At 41.9% G+C, this 21,630-nt stretch overlaps 1 protein-coding gene across 1 annotated transcript in view; it reads right to left on the bottom strand.

The window, feature by feature from the left end:
- btbd8 (BTB domain containing 8) overlaps positions 1–21,630 on the bottom strand; it is a 95,030-nt gene that overhangs the window by 55,308 nt on the left and 18,092 nt on the right. The window contains exons 4-6 of the mRNA XM_052013232.1: positions 4,926–5,221; positions 2,066–2,183; positions 1,709–1,798 (exon numbers count right to left, since the gene is read on the bottom strand). Coding sequence (XP_051869192.1) covers positions 1,709–1,798; positions 2,066–2,183; positions 4,926–5,221 — 504 coding nt within the window. The remainder of the gene's footprint in view (positions 1–1,708; positions 1,799–2,065; positions 2,184–4,925; positions 5,222–21,630) is intronic.

The following is a 21,630-nucleotide window of genomic DNA, read 5'->3' as shown; positions in this document are numbered from 1 at the left end:
CTTTAAAATAAATTTAAACTGCTTCAGTGATGTATTTTTTGCTCAAAGCACAATGCAATTACAGCACTAATGATACCCTAATGAATATATTTACATAAAAAGCATCTCAAGATTCTATTTCCATGGCTGCTTTATCTCTGATGGCTGTTAAGCCATTTACCAGTTGTGACGCTTGATGCCAAAATGCGCTTCAGTTCACAAAATAATAATCATATACTTCTCATTTCATGCTTCTGGGATGTTTTTCATTTCATCCTCAAATATTACAGAAAAGAATGAAATGTGGCAGAAGGCAATGAAGTCATTTACACGCACCAAGCATTCAGCACAACCCGATAATGAAAGTGCATTATATTTTCACACAGTCATACAGCTGTACAGCACAGGAACAGGCCCTTCAGCCCACCATGTCTATGATGACGCCCCCCACCCCACCCCCCCCACCCATCTACACCAATCCAATTTAACCGCAGTAGACCCATATCCTTCCATGCCTTGCATATTTAGGTTTGTCTAAATGCTTCTTAAATGCAGCAACTGTATCTGACTCCACCACCTCCTCTGGCAGCAAGTTTCAGATATTAACATCTCTGTAAAAAAAAAATTCTCCTTGAATTCCCTTCAAAACTTCTTCCTCTCAGCTTAAACCTATGCCCTCTTTTTGATTCACCTACCACAGGAAAATCATTCTACCTACCTCTATCAGGCCTCCAGGGAAAACAAGCCCAGCCTATCCAATCTCTCCCCATAAATGAAGTCCTCCAATCCAGGCAACATCCTGGCAAATCTTCTCTGCACTCTTTCCAGCACAAGCACATGTAGTGTGGTGACTAGAACTGCACATAATACTCCAAAGTGCAGTTCAATCAGTGTTTTGTAAAGTTGCAACATAACATCCCATATTTTACATTCTATGACCCAATCTAAAGAGGAAAGCATGCCATATGCCTTCTTTAGCACCCTATCTACCCTGTGCTGCCACTTTCAGGGAACTATGAACTTAAACCCCAAGGTCCCTCTGTTCATCAGAATTCTTTAGCACCCTCAACAAGGCAGTAAAAATAAAATAGAAGACAAATAGAGAGGATAAAGAGAGTCCCAGAAAGCAAGGGAATGAGGCAACCAAGAATGAAGCAAGGCCAACAGAAGCAGTCAAACTCCAAAGTAGATGTTCAATCCAGAAATTTCCAGTGCGGCGAGGAAGAGAACACCCCTCATGTCTGCAGCCAGATCGGATGGAGTACTGCAGGGAGGACAAGCTGCTGTATGAGCTCCAACGAGCTCAATAGAAGGATTATTTGTTCAGAAAGTCATTCCTTAAGAAAATGTGCTTAAGAAAACTGGAGTTAATAATACGTTACAGAGTTTAATTTTTAAGTAGGTTAATCTTGTCATTGGAAATGCCAAGAATATATTGATCTTCAATATGACAATATTGGACGGCACATTTTCATCTATTTACCTTGATTAATCTTTGTACTGTAAAATACATTACTTTAGTTTATTATGCATTAAGAAAAACAAACTATCCATTGAATTATCACAAACAATAAAACTGAGTGAAACATTACTCTACCACACTAAACTGCAATAGCCAAACCTATAGCACACGAGGCTGCCCAAGTGCTCATTAAACATTTCAAATGTGGACTACGTAAAGATATTGTACGTTTAAATTTTAAAACATCTTATGGTTATCATTTCCTACCCTGCAAGAGTGATGGACTTCTGAGAGCTTTCAGCCCAATTGCCACTTAGCATAGCTGCAAAGTAACTGGAACGAGCACAGAGGATGGTCCTAGAAGACAGAGCCACAAAGTTCTCCTGAAAATCCAAACTTGATAGCATCATTAAATTTGCTTGTGCTAAATTATTTTTAGGAAAGCAAATATTTCACTTAAAAAGAATGCAGTGATCACACAAGGTAATATAGTCCATTTATACAAGTAAAAAAATACAATTCAACAACTAATTCCTCATTAATTCGTTAAAGGAAAAGAACTGAATGACGAGCCTAATAGTTACAATGCTACAGCCCTGCATAGAGTCATAGATAACTGTATACCTGTGCACTTGAAAAACTTTATTCTCAACATGAAGAGTTATATCAGAGCAACATCCTTCCTTGTATAGGGACAACAGGTCAGCACCCAGCACAGAAGCTGGCTCTGGAGTGGGATCATCTATTCAAAATAAAAAAAAACCATGAACTTTACAGAAGAAGTCAAAATCTGCACTGAAGAGATAAAAGCACAATTGTCAAAAGCTGCTTAGGGTCACCCTGCAGTTAACCATATCTACTGACTGCTCAGACAAAAGCTGTCTTTCAGGAGGACTTTGGAATGTTGAGACTAAAACAGTGTTGAGATCTTGAGGACTTTTAGGGGAGGGATTCCAAAAATTGGAATCTGTGTGGTTGGAAGCTTTCCCCATACAGAAGTGGTGATGTGCCACCAATGACATGGAAAGCCATTATCACAACTTACTCAGAGGAACCACTGAACATCGTCACAGAAAATTTCCAACACAACGCAAGGCCATTTGGGCCATTGCATCCATGCTGGGCAAGAAAAAGAAAAGCCCCCCAGCTTAATCCCCCTTCCAGCACTCGGTCTGTAGCCCTCAGGTCACAACTTTTCACGTATACATTGAAGCACTTTTGAAATGCAGTAAGGTGGCACAGTAGCGTAGCGGTTAGTGCAACACTATTACAGCGCCAGCGATCAGAGTTCGATTCCCGTCGCTGTCTGTAAGGAGTTTGTGCGTTCTCCAGTGTCTGTGTGGGTTTCCTCTGGGTGCTCCGGTTTCCTCCCACATTCTAAAGACATACGGGTAGGTTAATTTGGGGGTTTAAAATGGGCGGCGCGGACTCGTTGGGCTGGAAGGGCCTGTTACCACGCTGTAAATAAAATCTTAAAAAGTGATAAGCATTGAACGCCAATTACCTAACACCATACGGATATTTTTTTTCCTTCTTTCCCCTCTAACCATTCTACCAATTGCTTTAAATCTATGTCTCTTGGTTTTGACCCCTCTGTTCACGAAACAAGTCCTTCATATGCACTCCAGATGCCTCACATAAACATCTAAAGTATGGTTCCTCCCCACACCCTCAAGCCTCCTGTTCCAAAGTAAACAACTCCAGTTTGACAACAGATTAGCTCTGGGTTAATGTGTATCCATATTAGCAGCCAGGAGAATAATGAAATCAGTGCCTAGGAACACATTACAATGAACAGACAACAGGGATTTTTGTCAGCCTGATGTGAACTGGAGTTGACATTGGACAGTCAGTTACACCAAGTTGATTCTACCGATGGTAAAATCATGCTACGTACAGCTTCTGTACATCAGTGTTTATGTAGAACTTACCGAATAAATCCTACAAGGACAGCATTGGACGAAAGGGGAAGGGAGAACTACAAAGTGGTAGGCGAGTATAAATGAGGCGTCTGCAGATTTTTACAATCTTCCACTGACTGTTTGTGAACCGAACTGAAAATTTACCTCTCAATTTATAACCTAGAAATGCAAAGCTTTTAAGAGGTCCACAGAATTTTAACATTTTATGACTGAAATAGTGAGATGGCAGGCAGGGAGTAGCCATGATGAAAGAGACAAGTGGAAGAGAACCTGAATGAACATAGAACAGTACAGCACAGGAACAGGCCCTTCGGCCCACAATGTTCTGCTGAACCAATTACATTAGTAATAAAATGCCCAACTAAATTAATCCCTTCTGCCTACACAATGTCCATGTCCTACCATTTCCCCTCACATTCATGTGCCTATCTAAGAGCTGCTTGAATACCCCTTTCATATTTGCCTCCCACCACCAACCCCAGGCAGTGCATTCCAAGCACCTGCCAGTCTATGTAAAAAGCTTGCCCCACACATCTTTGGACTTGCCCCCATCACTTTAAATGCATGCCCTCTGGTGTTAGACATTTCAACCATGGGGAAAAGATACTGGCTGTCTATTCTATCTGTGCCTCTCAATCTTATAAACCTCTATCAGATTTCCCCTCAGCCTCCACAGATCCAGAGAGAACAACCCAAGTTTATCCAACCTATCCTCATGGCACATGCCCTCTAATCCAGGCAGCATCTTTGTAAACCTCTTCTGCACCCTCTCCAAAACCTCGACATCCTTCTTATAATGGGGTGACCAGAACTGAATGCAATACTCCAGATGCAGCCTAAATAAAGTTTTATAAAGCTGCAGCATAACTTCCTGACTCTTGAACTCAGTGCCTTGACTAAGGCAAGCATGCCATATGCCTTCTTTACCACCCTATCAACCTGTGTAGCCACTTTCAGGGAGCTATGAACTTGGACCCCAAGATCCCTCTGCTCATCAACACTGTTAAGGGTCTTGCCATTAACAGCGTACGGTCTCTTTACATTTGATGCAACACTTCACATTTGGCCAGGTTGAATTCCACCTGCCATTTCTCCACCCATATGATACTGATCTGTATCCCACTTCATCCTTTGCCAGTCTTCTACGCTATCCACAACACCACCAATCTTCATATCATCTGCAAACTTACTAACCCACCCATGTACATTTTCATCCAGGTCATTTATATACATCACAAACAGCAGAGGTCCCAGGATGGATCCCTGAGGAACACCACTAGTCACAGATCTCCAGCTGGAATAAATCCCCTCAAGCACTGCCTTCTATCTTCTATGGGCCAGTTCTGAACGCAAACGGCCAATTCACTGTGGATCCCATGCATCTTAATCTTCTGGATGAGTCTCCTACGAGGAACCTTGTCAAAAGGCCTTACTAAACATGTGCAAGTATTTCTGCTGTCCACGATACTCATCTCCCACTTATTATTCCATTCAATGGCTGGCACTCTGTTGAGCACCAATGACCAAAACCAAATCTCTTCAAGTTCTTAGCAGCCACTTACCTACAGATACAATCTGATCCTTTTCTTGCGTTTCCTCAGGAATATCAAACACTCCTTCAGGCATATCGTCTTCTAAAAGACTGGAGGTCAACATCTCAATTTCATTGGAGGTGTCATCATCAGTAGCAGCTGGGACTTTTCCATCCTCGGCATCTTTCCCATTGCACATTATACTTTTATCAAAGTCACTCAAGGACAGATTGTGGCCGTCTGTCAGTCTCATCCCATCCTGGTCATTGTTCAGAAGCAGCTCCTCTTCTAACTGGTTCACTTTCCTATCTGCTGTATAAATCTGCCTATGACAGAACAAAAGGAAAGTTGTTTTTAGGAAAAATCAAACATAACTGTGTGCTGAAAGGACATGCAACTAATATCCTTCTTGCAACCATGAAGAATGCACAAGAGTCTCTATGATACCAATCCTACCCTGACAATTAACATCTCCTGTAGTTATTTTGTTAGATATAAATCCCTGCTCAGTTTTGAATGCATTTATTTTATGGAGGAATTCTGAACTTATTGAAATAAAAAGAGCTGATAAAGCACACACAAGATAACAGCCTTAATAATCCTTTCAACCTGATCTATTAAAATTCTGTGCACGTCTGCAATTATTGTGGCCATGATTTTAGTCACATTTGTATGACATAGTTTTTATATTGACCCCATCCTTTATAATAAAAGGAAAAGTTTGGGAAGCTCAAATAAAAAAGGCCTCAGATCAGAAACAGCAATTGACCAACTGTGATATCCAGAGGCTGAATAACCTATGGGATATTTTCAGTGACACAGTGAATTGCATGCAATTTATTGTTATCCATTAACCTTATCTACTTCTTAACCACTTCACTGCATCAATTTAAAACAAGAGTCATGTAACAGATTGCAATAATAAAGATAAAGAAATGGTACTTAGAGTTTGTTGATATCTACTCCCATCTATTCTTTAAAATAATACATAGGTTAGGTACTAGTCGTTGCTCACTGGCACTAAATAGGGGATAGAGATAGTGACTGGATCTCTCCCAATCATTGTAAATATTGAAGCCAGTAGAACTGAAAAATGCTGGGATGGAACAGTATGGAGACAGAAACCTTATTACTTAGTGTTGGCAACCAACAGACAACTTTTACTACCATAAATGTTTTTTTTAAATGAAACACTGCACTGGTGACATTGCAGTGAGCACACTGTTCGAACTGTAAAGCCCAACAATTTAATGGACCCAAATCTGCGAAATCAATACAGTAATTAACAGTTTAACTGTAGGAGCTAGCATCAATCAGGTGAGAATGAAGTCACTGTCACTACGGATGATTTTAAAAATCAGAAGTTTTGTGAACAAAAGCATGAGATCTTACAGCAGTTAAATAAAATTATTTATTTTAAGAATGGATGAGATCTTCTTAACCACAGCATCTCTTTGCACAGTCTACCTCCTGCTCACATTTCTGCAACCTAGTAATTTGTATTTTGAGCTTTATACAGAAAGGCTGGTAAACTGCAAGTAACATGCGTTTCTGAAAAGGACTTACATTTACAATTGGCTCTTCAATATTCATGCAACGTTCCAACCCTGCTCCCCCACATCAGCTTACAAGGCTGCAATTTAAATGCTAATTTCACAGACTGTACGCTTTTCAGTAGCTCACCTTGGTTTCTGTTTAGCTAGCTAACCACTAATTTATGTCCTATCGTCAAGCTCCCTACAGATTTTTAAACCTGCTGAATACCAGTAACCAATCTTCAATTTTGGAATAAATTGTTTCCAATTTACTTAGCATTATTATTCCCCCCCCCCCCCCACTGATAATGTACATCTCCTTACAGGGTTCCATAAACACCAACCAACCCCCATGGACCTCCCACAGGAGATATGAAGGACCGGTGTGCAATCAAAATGGTAATCAAAGTTTGCTTTCATGCAAAAAATCTGTAATTTAATTCATCAAAGAACATAATACACTGCAAGTACTTGTCTAATGATAAAACAAAATAATTCTTCTTGCAATGAGCTGCTGAGGTATCATTAATTACCTCCTCCTATCTGATACACTCAATCACATCATCAGTTTGTTTCAGTCTTTAAATGAGTTCTTATAGTCAAGTTGGGGAAGGGACGTGCAACGTTGAGAAGAGAGAAATGGAAGTGACAGCACCAGTTTAGCTTGGTGACAATGCTTCTGGTGTAACATCAGATGATGTTTACAACTTAGAGTAAAATAGAGCTTCAGGCACCACCCCAGACATCATTCTTGTTGGGGAGATTTACTGGAATGAATAGAGGTGGAGATGTTAGTTCAATCATGTAAGGTTTAGATAGAGTAGACAGAAAGATACAAGGCACAAAAAAAGGCATAGGAAGAGCACAAATGTGGTAATGAAATTCAAAATCAGTCAGGGTTATATTGAATATGGCTTAAAGAGCTACTCATGCTCCTATTTTTCTACGTTTCTATTGGTGGAAGATCAAAGAAATAGAATTCATTGAATGAAGATAGTTGTCAAAACAAGAGATTATTATATTGACCGGTCTCCAGTTTTGGCTTCATCCCATAACAACTTTATGAATGTGGGTATAATATCTGTAGAAAAAAAAGATAGCAAGTAGGGAAAAATGCTTCTGTTAAAGGTGCAGCAAGTACAATGGGAGAGGAGTGGAGGCAGATTCAGTCATGGTGGTCAGAAGGAACTGCATGAATACTTGATGGTTAAAAAGAAACATTCAGGGTTATGGAAGAGCTAAGAAGAGACCGCAGATGCTGGAATCTGGAGCAACAAACAATCCGCTGGAGGAACTCAGTAGGTCGAGCAGCATCTGTGGAAGGAAAGGAATTGTCAACATTTCGGGTCGAGACCCTACATCAGGACCATTGATGTTTCAGGTTGAAACCTTGCGTCAGGACATGCAGGGTTTTGACCCAAAATGTCAACAATTCCTTTCCTCCCCCGGATGCTGCTCAATCTGCTGAGTTCCTCCAGCAGATTGTTTGTTGCTCCTGGGAGTGAGACTAATTGGATTACTCCTGCATTGGGGCAGACTCAATTAGCCAAATGGCCTTCTTACACGTTGTCACTTTTCTGTAAGTTTTGTGGTCAACAGAAATTGAGGATGACACTTCAGTGGAGGGATACACCATCAGAGAAAGGTCCTTTCAAATAAGATGCTGCATCACATTCTCATGCATGTGTTTTAATAAGACAAAAGCATAAAGTGTTGGGGGACAGTCTCAAAGAGAACAATGAAATACAAATCCAAAAAAGATTCTATGGGAATCAGGATTCTAGGAAAAGAGCTGTTAAAAGGGTGAGGTAAGACCAATCAGAAAATAGGAAATTTGGTAAATCGGTTTATTATTGTCACATGTACCAAGGTAAAGTGAAAAACTGTTTTGCATGCCATCCATACAGATCATTTCACCACATCAGTACAAGGGAAAACAATAACAGAATGTAGAATAAAGTGTTACAGTTACAGAGAAAATGCAGTGCAGGCAGACAATAAGGTGCAAGGCCATAACGAGGTAGATTGTGAGGGCAAGAGTCTACCTTATTGTACAAGAGGTCTGTTTAACAGCAGAGGTGTGGCTGAGGTACCAAGTATATTACATCAGTTTTCACCGAGAAGCCAATATTGCCGATGTTGGAAATATGAAACACAAAGATCAACTGGTGGAAATACTCAGCAGGCCAGGCGACATGGGACAGAGTTGCCGCCTGACCTGATGAGAATTGCCATCATTTTCTGCTCTTATTTCAGACTTATTTGATATTCAGTTTGGACTAAAATTGATAGGGGATATAAGGAAGGCCTGCTGCACTTTAGTGAATCACCCGATCCAGATGGGGCATACCTTACACTGCTGAGAGAAGGGAAGAAAGTACAGAAGCTCTGGCCATAACATTCCAAATGTCTTTAGATTCAGGAGTATTGCCTGAGTACAAGTAGTAGTACAGATCTTATTTCACATTCAACCGCAAACCAGTCAATAGTCTCTGTAATAGGGAACCTCTAGAAATTATAAACAGGGACAGGAATTAATAATAATTTGAACAAGTGTGAAATATTAGAGAAAGCTAGAATGGATCTGCTGAAGGGAAATCATGTCTAACTAACTTGACAGTTTTTTTGATGGAGTAATGGAAAGGGTTGATGAAGGAAATGTGGTTGTTGTTGTATGTATAGTCATCCATTTTATTTTCAGACATGCCCTTGGGATTGAGGACGACTTGATTCAAGATTCAAGAACTGGGAGCTACTCTCAACTATTGCCGGTTGTTAAATATAGAATTTTGCACTTAGCAAGCTCTCGGTCCTTTACACAAAGCACTACTGGTTGCTGCTCATTTCATCTTGTCCAAGAACAGTGCTTATTCTGCACTTCAAAATAACTTTTTGGTTTGTGGAGCACTATGGAATGTCCCAAGGTTACAATTCCAAAGTTGCCCTTTACGTTTAAACATTCTGTCATGGAAATCTCATTTACTTGAAAACTATTTACCCCACACCACCCCCCCCCCCAATCACACACCGGGACAGCAGTTCCAGCAACACAAGTGGCCTCAAAATTGGCAGTCATCAGGTGTTGCTAGAAACAGGAAATCTCGTCCTCCATTGATTCCACATGACACGCAGTATTATATGCTATATAAAATTGAGAGAAAAATGCAACCTCCTGGGCCAAGGTCTGACAATGCACTCAGATTAGAAAAAAAGCACGCCTACTAAGAAATACAGCCAACACCGCGTAAGAGAAAGGGGTAGTCCTGCTAAGAACTTGCTAAAAATTCCTCAAGGTCTGGAAAGGGATCAGTAATCTTTGTTGAGATTAATCCTGAACAGCTGCATAACACAGGACTCTGCTCCACATATCAACTGTATATGTTATTAATAAAGTATTTTTTGGAAAATGAAGTCCTTCGAGGTTGAGGAACTCCCACCACAGTTCTGTGGATTCTGAGGAGGACAATACAGGATTCAGACTCTGCCACAGTAAGGGCAGGAGGTAAAAAGGGAGGTAGTGCACTGCTTCCACCATTTTCTCTGAACTTCCGGAGAGACAGTACTCAGCACACCTCCATTTTGAAGGTCATGGGGCAGTAATTCATGCAGGTCAGAGAGATATTCCAAGGAGGCTTTGAGTATCCTCAAATCATTTCTTCTTCCTGCTCATCTCTTGGTCCGTTTCAGGAGCCTGGTGTTGGACATGTGAATGACGTTGCCAACCCATCAGAACCAAATGAGTGAAATTAGAACCACGATACTGGAGATCTTGGCCTGGGAAAGAATACCAACATTGGTTCGCTTATTCCAAACAGTGGGTTTGGAGGATTTTGCAGAGACTGTACCAGTTCTACCTCTCCAGTGCTTTGAAGTGCCTGCTGTAGGTAGCCCCCATCTCAGCAGTGTAGGGCAGGGATCACTGATGTCCAGTAGACCATAAACTGTCTTGGGTTTGAGAACTTGATCTTCAAACATTCTTCCTCAGATGACAAAGGCTTTGTTGGCACTCTAAGCATTGATATCAGCTATTGCTAAGGGATTACTCCTGAAACATGGTAAATGGTCTAGGATTTTAGTGTTTAATCAAGGACTTTTATAGCCAGGGACAGGAGGAGAGAGGATATTTGGTAAGACACATTCTCTTCTCAATGAATGAGTTAATGACGACTTGAAGCTCAGCCTCTGAAGTCTTATACAAGCATTGTCTACCTATTGCAGCTCAAGGACTACAGAGCACCCACAAGGCTTGTTTTGGATGTGACGTAGTTTGAAGCAGTCATCTATTTGTCCTATAAATTAGCTCCATATCACTGGGGCACTTGTTGGAAGCAAGGTGAACTATTTTGATGAGACAAATTTTAAGAAGTGTTTCGTGCGGGGTGGGGGGGGGAGGCGGGGGACGGGTGGGTGGGCGGTGTAGAAAAGAGTGTTGGGGAACTAACAGAATCTTGCTTGGCCCTAATCTGGACTGAGATTTGAATCTTTCATGAACCCATTAGTTAGACTCAACTTGTATATAGTCACCTTCCAGGGAGAGAATGGAGACAAATTTCTGAGGGTAGTCAAATAGTCCTTCTTGACTGACAAAGTCAAAAGCTTCTGTATGGTCCAAAAAAGCTGTGCATAGTGGTTGATACTACTCTTCAAATTTCACTTGTCATTGTCAGATTAAAGGTCATGTCACATTGACAGATTCGAAGAGCAGCAGGTCAGAGAGGACCCTGGCATGAACATTCCCCATAGCAGACAGCAGTGAGACCCCACTAGTTACCAGTCAGATATTGTCTCCTTTCTTGAAGATTATCATTACTACGGCATTTTTGAAATCTCCTGTAATATCTTCCTCTTTCCAGATGTGAGTGAAGTTGTGAATTTGTGATTAAAGTTCCTCTCCACCAAGTTTTAGCAACGATACCACCCGCTCTCGAGGTCTGTTATTTTTCCAGTTGATATTGAGTTTTAAAAAAAAACCCACTGCAGTTGCTGGAAATCTAAAATACAAACTGATGATGCTGTAAATACTCAGGTCAGGCTGCATCTGTGGGAACAGAAACAGACTCTCATCGGGACTAGGTTGTAAGGGACAGTGCTGTAAGGTGGGTGGATGGTGAGAACAGAAGAGCAGACCAGAGAGTCACAATGGGAATGGTCCCTGAGAAAAAAGTGGAAAGATGTGATTCGCGGTGGAACCACTTTGAAGGTGGCAGAGTCTTTACATCTTCTTCTGGGTGATGGCAAGACTTACCCAGATAGTTTGTTGTGAGCTGGAGCCAAGGAGACCCACAACAAGACTGGAGTCTTGCATCTGGCACTGACTGCTTCTCTATTCTTGATAAATTCTCCTCCTTATTGGCTCCTAGCAGGATGGGCTCTTCGGTGCTTGAGTCATAGATGACCTTGTGATCTTCAAAAATCTACATGGTTGCAATGAGTTACTAAACTTCCTGTTCTCTTTCCACCCAGTCTTTTTAAGTCATGGATGTTCTAGTGACCTCAACTTTCAGGCAACTGTGAAGCTTTTTCTTTCCTTCCTAGGGCAGGGTGGAATTTTCAACTGAAGAACAACTTGCATTTGTACTTAATTAGCACCTAAATTTGATTGTTTGCATCAAACAAGTTCTTGGCTTTTGTTTTAGGGAATAACAGAATTTCTTCACAGGTGCTAACTGCAGTGGACTTCAGGGCAGGGCAGTGCAGAGACTGGCACTCTGCAGCTCCTGACTGCCCGCGGGGCATTGTCTGGGGTGGCTGTTTTTGAGAGAGTCTGGCCAATAAAAGTCGTAAAAAGCAAAATGCATCTTACTTCTGTCACTGGAGTTAGTTTTATTGCCAATTTATTCCCTTCAGCTTCAAGTATCTTTTGTTGAGACGGGAAATTTTGTTCAAGATTCACAAAACTGAGCACATGAGAATGAAACAATGGAAGCGGAGACTGGTGAGGTTTCATGGATGACAGCTGGATTTATTAGTGGTTGGTTTGCCCCTTCTCATGCTGTTGAAGTGTTGTAATTGAACCAAACCAAATGCAAGTGGATCAGCACTTTTCTGTAAGACCTGACTCAATAAAAGGGAATAAACATTCAGAAATGTCTTGTGAATGCAAGTATTCACCATTATATAAAATGCAAATTAAATAAAACGCTCATCGCCACAGATTGTACATTAAGCCTGCACACAGGTCATTGCATTTGCCTACAATTTTCTCAGAAGAGATTCAATTAAGAAGTTGAAATGATTTTTGACATACAGCCAATTTAAAAGAATGATTCCATCATTCATCTTTGTAGTTAGTTTTCACTAGCTCATAAAACTTAGAATGCAATCAAATCAAGTAGAATCTATCAACTAAGAGTTACCCAAAAAGCTAATGTCACACTTCAAAACACACAATACGATCAAGGAGATATTGTGAAGGAATATGCACCCTGGTCAGAACTCTATAAAGGCTGGAATAACTAAGCAACATCAGTGGAGAGAGAAGCACAGTGGTGTGCTGTTGGTATTTGGCACGCTGACCCATGTCACAGAAGACAAATGTCAGCTCTCAAGACTCCTCCTCATCTCCATCTGGATCATGAGCCTACCTCTGAACTTCAAGCCATTGTTTCCCAGGAGGTCACTTCATTCCCTTGGGAGATCTCTCCTCCTCAACCTCCAGCCCCACAGTGCCCATTTCTAACTCCTCCCAAAGGTGTACAAGTAGGACTACCCTGGTAGACCCATTGTTTCAGCCTGTTCTTGTTCCACAAAGCAGGAGTCTTACTCCCTACTTACATCCTTTAACTGTTTCCTGATCCAAAATGGCTCACCTTCACCATGGATGTCCAATCACTCTCAACTTCCTCCCCACACCAGGATGGTCTGAGGGCCCTTTATTTGAACAGAGGCTCAACGAGTCCCTCTACACCACTTCACTTGGCTGAACCCATTCTAGCACTGAATAGCTTCTCCCTCAACTCTGCTCTCTTTCCCCAGTCAAAAGGTGTAGCTGTGGGGACCATGGGACCAAGCAATACCTGTCTGTTCACTAGGTCTCTTTATTGAGAACAATCCTTCTTTCAGTTCTATGCAGACAACTCTTTGTTATTTTGATGACTATTGGTGCTGGTTTCTGCCCTGGTACAGACTTTGAAAATGTCATTTTCTTTGCTGCCATTTTCCATCTGGTTTTCACTGTCGCATGATCTATTTCTGACCTCAACTTCCATCACAGGACAGATTTACTACCAGTATCCATTATCAGGCCATTGACCTCCACTACACCTGTCACTGGCCCTGCTTCTTACAAGGACTCCATTCTTCCAGCAGTTCCTCTGTCAACCCACATCAATGCCTTTGAGAGGTCTTCCTTTTTCCTTAACTGTGGCTTTCCTTCTACCACGGTTGACGGGGTTCTCAGTCACATTAACCTCTAAGCCCCACACTTTTGCTCTCATCCACTCTCCTCCCAGCCAGAATATGGATAGGGTTTCCCTTATCCTCACCTTCCATCCCTCCAGCCCCCACATTCAAAGGATCATCCTCTATAATTTCCATCACCAACAAGATTATCTCCCTCCCCACCTCTCGCCCTCAGCATTCTGAAAGGACTGTTCTCTCTGCAGCTCCCTGGTCCACTCTTTCGTCTCTACTAAACACTCCCCTCAATTCAAGAACTCATGGTTTTGAAGATTATGTACATTAGCATGGATAGAGGACTAACACACAGGAAGCAGCAAGCAGTAATTTTCACGGTGATGCCATAAAGTCACAGTCATACAACACAGATAAAAGGCCTTTGGTCCACTATGTCCAATCCAACCAACAAGTACCCAACTACATTAATCCCATTTATTATTACTTGGTCCCAAGCTTCCAGTCACCTGTCACATTAATTCTCTGCCCCAATCCCACTCTGACCTCTCTTGACTTCATCCCCCTATATTGAGCATCAATGCAAACCTCAAGAAACAGCACCTCATCTCCCTGCAACATAGCACTTAAGATTGAACCAAATTTCAGATAACCTTTCTTCCCTTCCCTCTCCACAGATGTGGCTGTACCTGTTCCCCTTTTCTGTATCCAACTACTGATGCTGAAATTCTGACCAAACAAAAAAAATCAGGAAGTGCTGGGAACATTCAGTAGGTCACAGGACATGGGTGTGAATGTTGCAGGTCAAGAACCCTTCATCAGGAATGTGAGGAAGCAAGTGTGTTAAGTTGGTGGGGTGGAGAGAACAGAGGGACTCTCTGTGAAGCACAGTATCCAAAATTGTCAAGGCAACAAGACAATTTTGGTTGCTACACTATCACAGGCATTTTCTGTTCTCTCCACCCCATCTTCCCTCTGCAACTCAATGCACTTGCTCTCACTTTCCCAGCAGGTGTAGGGCCTGTGACCTGAAAAATTTACTTTCTTTCTGTCCCTGCTGAGACTCCTTGGCCTACTGAGCACTTCTAGCATTTTCTGATTTTGTTTCAGAATTCCAGCATCTGCAGCTTGAGCACTTCTAGCATTTTCTGATTTTGTTTCAGAATTCCAGCATCTGCAGCTTGAGCACTTCTAGCATTTTCTGATTTTGTTTCAGAATTCCAGCATCTGCAGCTTTTGGCTTCAACCGCATGAAGGCTAATAGATTTCTTTGAATGGTTCGCCCTTTTAACACAAACATTCTGATGCAGTTAGGAAGGTGACTATCACCCCCATCTGCATCCCACCTCAGCCACAAGGGAGAAAGACAGACTAACTGACTTAGGGATTCTGCAGTACTTTTCAGGACATCTAAATTCAATTTACAGCCATTTGTTTTTGAAGTGCAGACACTTCTAGAATTCATGGAAGCCACACAGCAAGCTGTCACAAATAGCAGTTTGCAATCTATTTATAGTAATGTTGAAGAAAAAAGATCATTGGGGATAACGTCCCTGCTCCCCTTTGAAACCCAAGAGTGCAGGTGAGAGCTTGGTTTAATGTCTCATCCTCAGTTTAGGGTGTGAATTCAGAGAGCTCCATCAACTTGCTTCCAAGTGCAGGAACAGAGGATGGTGCAACCCACCATCAGCAGTGTCAGGCTCTGCAGGGAGCTCCACCTGACAGCTGGCCATTACAGTCTCCGCTCCAGGACAGAGTGAGCTCCACCCTCCCAATGGGGACTCCAAGGATTACAGTATCTGAAATTCAGTACCTGCTGTGCCTTGAGGCAAAACCAAGCAAGTCTATTGTCTAATACTAAAACAAAAATCTCTGTATTTACCCTGGCTTTACATGTCCAAGGTAATCTGTTAAACATAATTAAGACTTGAATTTTTCAACTTTTATTTTTGGTTCACTTTGGGGGCACTGGCTTTGTTTATTGTATTAATGTCCAGCTAAGTCTGGTTGGTTCAGTTATTTAAAAGAAAGTCAATTGATGAATCAAATTCTGGACTCTAAGTAATGAAAACTACAGATTAGTTTGGGCTTTATTCATTTCTTTGACAAAATATTTGTTTTCTTTCCAGTAATCACAAGCCTCTTTGCCTTTGGTTCCACTTCTACCTGAGCTTTTAGTTTTTTCAACCACCCTCATGCTATTGACAGTGTATCCCACAAACAACTCAGATTGGTCAGTAACCTGCATGTACATCTGAAAAACCATGTACAACATTCTTACAGTTTCAGTCAATTTACTTTAAATTCTGCATGACTAATATTCATTGCTGGCACAGAGCATTACCTCTGGGGAAAAAGGTTTTCTTGTGATGAACAAAGAAAAAAAAATCAAGACACAAGTGTAATAAATACAAATGTTACTCAGATAAATCAATGGTTCTTGCTCTGAATTATTGACTTCTTAAACAAATTTGATGCATGTTTCCTGGTACTGTATTCAGTGTGATAATTTTAAGGTAACTCACTAAGAACTACATCTGAAATGATCAACAACAGGTCTTATCAGAGGGTGATTTCTGTGATGTCTGCAGTCTTCACACATTGGTCTTAACTCAATAAGTTACTGTATAATTTAGCAAGTACACTTATCTTTCTTTGCTATGGTTAATAAGCTTAACTCAAGTCTGGCATGAAAGATGGTGCAATTTCCTTCACTACTTAATCCAGATTGGTAATATTTTTGGATTCTGCGAGTCCAGGACAGCAGAATTTTTTTTTTTAAAAATGCAGTGCTCAATGACAAGCAGATATCTGCCATTGAGTTAGATTCAGGGCAGAGAGTATACAGAGGCTCACAGCAAACAGTCCAGCATCAAACCAAGGTCAATTAACTCAGGAAAATTGTTTCTATTTAATGACGGGAAGAAACTGAATTTGCAAAACAGAGCACAGCAACTTTTTCCCCAATAAAAACAGAACAACTCTGAATTTGCAGTAAGTAGTGGATATATACACAAATTACCTGTATAAACCAATCTGTCACTTACAGCACACACAATGTTTGATTGATTGGGGTATTACGCAATTTCCTCTCCTCCAATTTAAGGATAGCATTGTCACAATATGCATCCAGTTTTAAATGACACCAGCATATAATTTTAGGTGTGGAAGCTGAGTGTGCCGAGGTATTGGTAGGAGAGAAGGCTAAGTATTCTTTAGACTTGGATCTGTACAAGAATGGTTATGGCAACATGAAGTTTATCAGTACTTTTATCACATAGTACATTCCCCCTGTAGCTTAGCATGACAACATTGAAAGTTTGAACTGCAATTTTTAATTTGCAAAACATTTACATTTGCTGAGCTATTCTACTCAGAGGGTGAAAACCCAGGTTGTGTCCCCACAATGGTTCCGGATGTCAACACCAAATGTAATCAATTTCTTCCTTATTTAATCTTCCCAAAAAGTGAAAGGGGAAACCAGAAGCATTCTATAGAGAGTCAAGTATGATACTTGTTCCACATGTCTTTACAAGCAAAAACATCCTTCATCTCTAGTTAATTTTTCCCCACAAAATCTGCCCACATGATGGCTCCTCGAGAAGCCCTAAAGGTGGGCTGAGCAAGTTACTGTATGCTTACATGATGTAGGTACCCATTTTGAACAATAGTTTTAGGATCTATTCAGTTAGCTCCTGCTGTTGCAGTTTCTGTTCTACAGAGAACTATTCAGTATCAATCTTATGGTAACACAGATTATTTTAGTCCTATAATAAAAAAAATACTGGAAGTATTCAGCAGGTGAGGCAGCATCTGGGCAGAGAGACTGAGTTAATGTTTCAGGTCAATGACCTTTTATCATTTATTTGAGTCCAGCCTTGAGTAACAATCAAGTCTTCAGTGACAACACCTGTGTGCATGTGCAGCAAGAGAGGTGTTATGGAAACTGACTCAATAAGAAATTTGTTCATTATACTTCAAGATACCCACATCATTGAAGCAAAACATCAAAAATATTTTCAACAAAATTCACTGCAAGGGCAATGAGCACATGAAAATACCACAACCTGCAAGTTCTTCTTCACATCTTCTAGTGCCCTCAATTCAAAATGCATAATCAGTCATTCATCGTAATTGGATCCAAGATTCTATCTAACAAGACTTGGGAAAGTATCTTCACCATACAGACAGCAGCAATTGACAATGATTATCCAACTCAAAACACACGTACTTTCTCACTGTGGCCAAGAAAGCTCACTAGTGCCTCTACTTCCTCAGGAGGCCAAAGAAATTTGGCATGTCCCCTTTGACCCTCACCAATTTTTTAAAAAAGAAAATCGATCCACCATAGAAAGCATCTTATCTGGATGCATCACAGCTTGGTATGGCAACTGCTCTGCCCCTGACTGCAAGAAACTGCAGAGAGTTGTGAACACAGTTCATTCAGTTCATCACAGAAACCAGCCCCTGCTCCATGGACTCTGTTTACACTTCTCACTGCCTCGGTGAAGCAGCCAGCATAATCAAAGACCCCACTCACGACATTCTCTCTTCTCCCCACTCCCATCGGGCAGAAGATGCAAAAGCCCAAAAGCATGCATCATCTGGCCCAAGGACAGCTTCTATCCCGCTGTGATAGGACCATTGAACAGTTCCCTAATAGGGTAACACTGCACTCTCTCTGTAATTGTAACACTTTATTCTGTTATTGTTTTACCTTGTACTACCTCAATGCACTGTTGTAATGAATTAATTTGTATGAATTGTTGGGGGGGTGGGATCCGTACTGGGGAAGAGTGTTTGGCTCTCAAATAGAGGAAGCTACGACTAAGTACCATAGGCAGGTGATAGAGAAGGGACATGTTCAGACAGGCTTGAGATGTGTCTATTTTAACACAAGGAGTATTGTGAACAAGGCGGATGAGCTTGGATCGATACTTGAAGCTATGACGTGGTGGCCATTACGGAGACTTGGATGGCTCCGGGGCTGGAATGGTTGATTCAAGTGCCAGGTTTTAGATGTTTCAGGAAGGACAGGGAGGGAGGCAAGAGAGGTGGGGGAGTGGCACTGTTGATCAGAGATAGTGTCACAGCTGCAGAAAAGGTGGACGTTGTGGAGGGATTGTCTACAGAGTCTCTGCGGGTGGAGGTTAGGAACAGGACGGGGTCGATAACTGTGCTGGGTGTTTTTTTATAGGCTGCCCAATAGTTACAGGGTTATTGAGGAGCAGATAGGGAAGCAGATCCTAGAAAGGTGTGAGAATAACAGAGTTGTTGTGATGGGGGATTTTAATTTCCCAAACATCAATTGGCATCTCCAGACAGTGAGGGGTTTAGATGGGGTGGAGTTTGTTAGGTGTGTTCAGGAAGGGTTCTTGACACAGTATGTAGATAGACCTACAAGAGGAGAGGCTGTGCTCAATTTGATATTGGGAAATGAACCTGGTCAGGTGTCAGATCTCTCAGTGGGTGAACATTTTGGTGAGAGTGATCATAATTCTCTCCTTTACATTAGCACTGGAGAGGGATAGGAACAGACAGGCTAGAAAGGTGTTTACTTGGAGTAAAGGGAATTATGAGGCTCTCAGGCAGGAAACTGGAAGATTAAATTGGGAACAGATGTTCTCTGGGAAAAGTACAGAAGATATGTGGCAAATATTCAGGGGGTATTTGTGTGGAGCTCTGCATAGACATGTTCCGATGAGACAGGGGAGTCATGATAGGATACAGGAACCGTGGTGTACGAAGGCTATAATAAATCTAGTCAAAAGGAAAAGAAAAGCATACAAAAGGTACAGAGAGCTAGGTAATGTTAGAGATCCGGAGGAGTACAAGCCTAAAAGGAAGGAATCTTTCTTGATTAGGAGAACCAGAAGGGGACATGAGAAGGCCTTGGTGGGCAGGATTAAGGAAAACCCCAAGGCATTCTACAAGTATGTGAAGAGTAAGAGGATGGGATGCGAAAGGTTAGGGCCTATCAAGTACAGCAGTGGGAAAGTTCGTATGGATCTGGAAGAAACAGCGAAGGAACTTAATGAATACTTTACGTCAGTATTCACCATGGAAAGAGATCTGGGGGATTGTAGTGGGGACTTGCAGTGGCCTGAAAAGCTTGAGCATGTAGATATTAGAAAAGAGGTGGTGCTGAAACTTTTGGAAAGCATCAAGTTAGATAAGTCGCCGGAACTGGATGAGATGTACCCCAGGTTGCTGTGGGAGGAGATTGCGGAGCCTCTGACGATGATCTTTGCGTCGTCAATGGAGACGGGAGAGGTTCCGGAAGATTGGAGGGTTGCAGATGTTGTTCCCTTATTCAAGAAGGGGAGTAGGGATAGCCCAGGGAATTATAGACCGGTGAGTCTTACCTCAGTGGTTGGTAAGCTGATGGAGGAGATCCTGAGAGGCAGGATTTATGAACATTTGGAGAGGTATAATATGATTAGGAATAGTCAGCATGGCTATGTTAAGGGCGGGTCCTGTCTTACGAGCCTGATTGAATTTTTTGAGGATGTGACTAAGTACATGGATGAAGGGAGAGCAGTAGATGTGTATATGGATTTCAGCAAGGCGTTTGATAAGGTACCCCATGCGAGGCTTATGGAGAAGGTGAGGAGACGTGGGATCCAAGGGGACATTGCAGTGTGGATCCAGAACTGGCTGGCCCACAGAAGGCAAGGAGTAGTTGTTGAAGGGTCGTATTCTGAGTGGAGGTCAGTGACCAGTGGTGTACCTCAGGGATCTGTACTGGGACCCTTACTATTTGTGATTTTTATAAACGACCTGGATGAGGAAGTGGAGGGGTGGGTTAGTAAGTTTGCAGATGACATGAAGGTTGGGGGTGTTGTGGATAGTTTGGAGGGCTGTCAGAGGTTACAGAGGGATAGAGATAGGATGCAAAGTTGGGCTGAGAAATGGCAGATGCAGTTCCACCCAGATAAGTGTGAAAGTGGTTCATTTTGGTAGGCCAAATATGTTGGCAGAATATAGTATTAATGGTAGGACTCTTGGCAGTGTGGAGGATCAGAGGGATCTTGGGGTCAGAGTCCATAGGGCGCTCAAAGCGGCTACGCAGGTAGACTGTGGTTAAGGCGGCATATGGCGTATTGTCCTTCATCAATCGGGGAATTGAATTTAGGAGCAGAGAGGTATTGTTGCAGCTATATAGGTCCCTGGTCAGGCCCCACTTGGAGTATTGTGCTCAGTTCTGGTCGCCTCACTACAGGAAAGATGTAGAAGCCATAGAGAGGGTGCAGAGGAGATTTACTAGGATGCTGCCTGGAATGCAGAGCATGCCTTATGAAAGCAGGTTGAGGGAACTCAGCCTTTTCTCCTTGGAGAGACGGAGGATGGGGGGGGGGGGGGGGTACCTGATTGAGGTGTATAAGATGATGAGAGGTATTATCGGGTAGATAGTTAGAGGCTTTTCCCCAGGGCTGAATTGGTGGCCACAAGAAGACATAGGCTTAAGGTGCTGGGGAGTAGATATAGAGGAGATGTCAGGGGTAAGTTTTTTTTTTACTCAGAGTGGTGAGTGCGTGGAATGGGCTTCCAGAAATGGTGGTGGAGGCTGATACGATAGGGTCTTTCAAGAGACTGTTAGATCGGTATATGGAGCTGAGTAAAATAGAGGGCTATGGGTAAGCCTAGTAATTTCTAGGGTAGGGACATGTTTGGCACAGCTTTGTGGGCCGAAGGGCCTGAATTGTGCTGTAGTTTTTCCCTATGTTCTAACGGTATGCAAGACAAGTTTTTCCACTGTACCTCGGTACATGCAACAATCATAAACCAATTTACCAATGTGACAATAATAAACCAACTTAATTTACCAATTTTACTTTTCCAGTTCT

The sequence above is a fragment of the Pristis pectinata genome, chromosome 3, assembly GCF_009764475.1.
Source record: "Pristis pectinata isolate sPriPec2 chromosome 3, sPriPec2.1.pri, whole genome shotgun sequence".
NCBI lineage: Eukaryota > Metazoa > Chordata > Chondrichthyes > Rhinopristiformes > Pristidae > Pristis > Pristis pectinata.
This window is presented reverse-complemented; position numbering and strand designations above follow the sequence as displayed.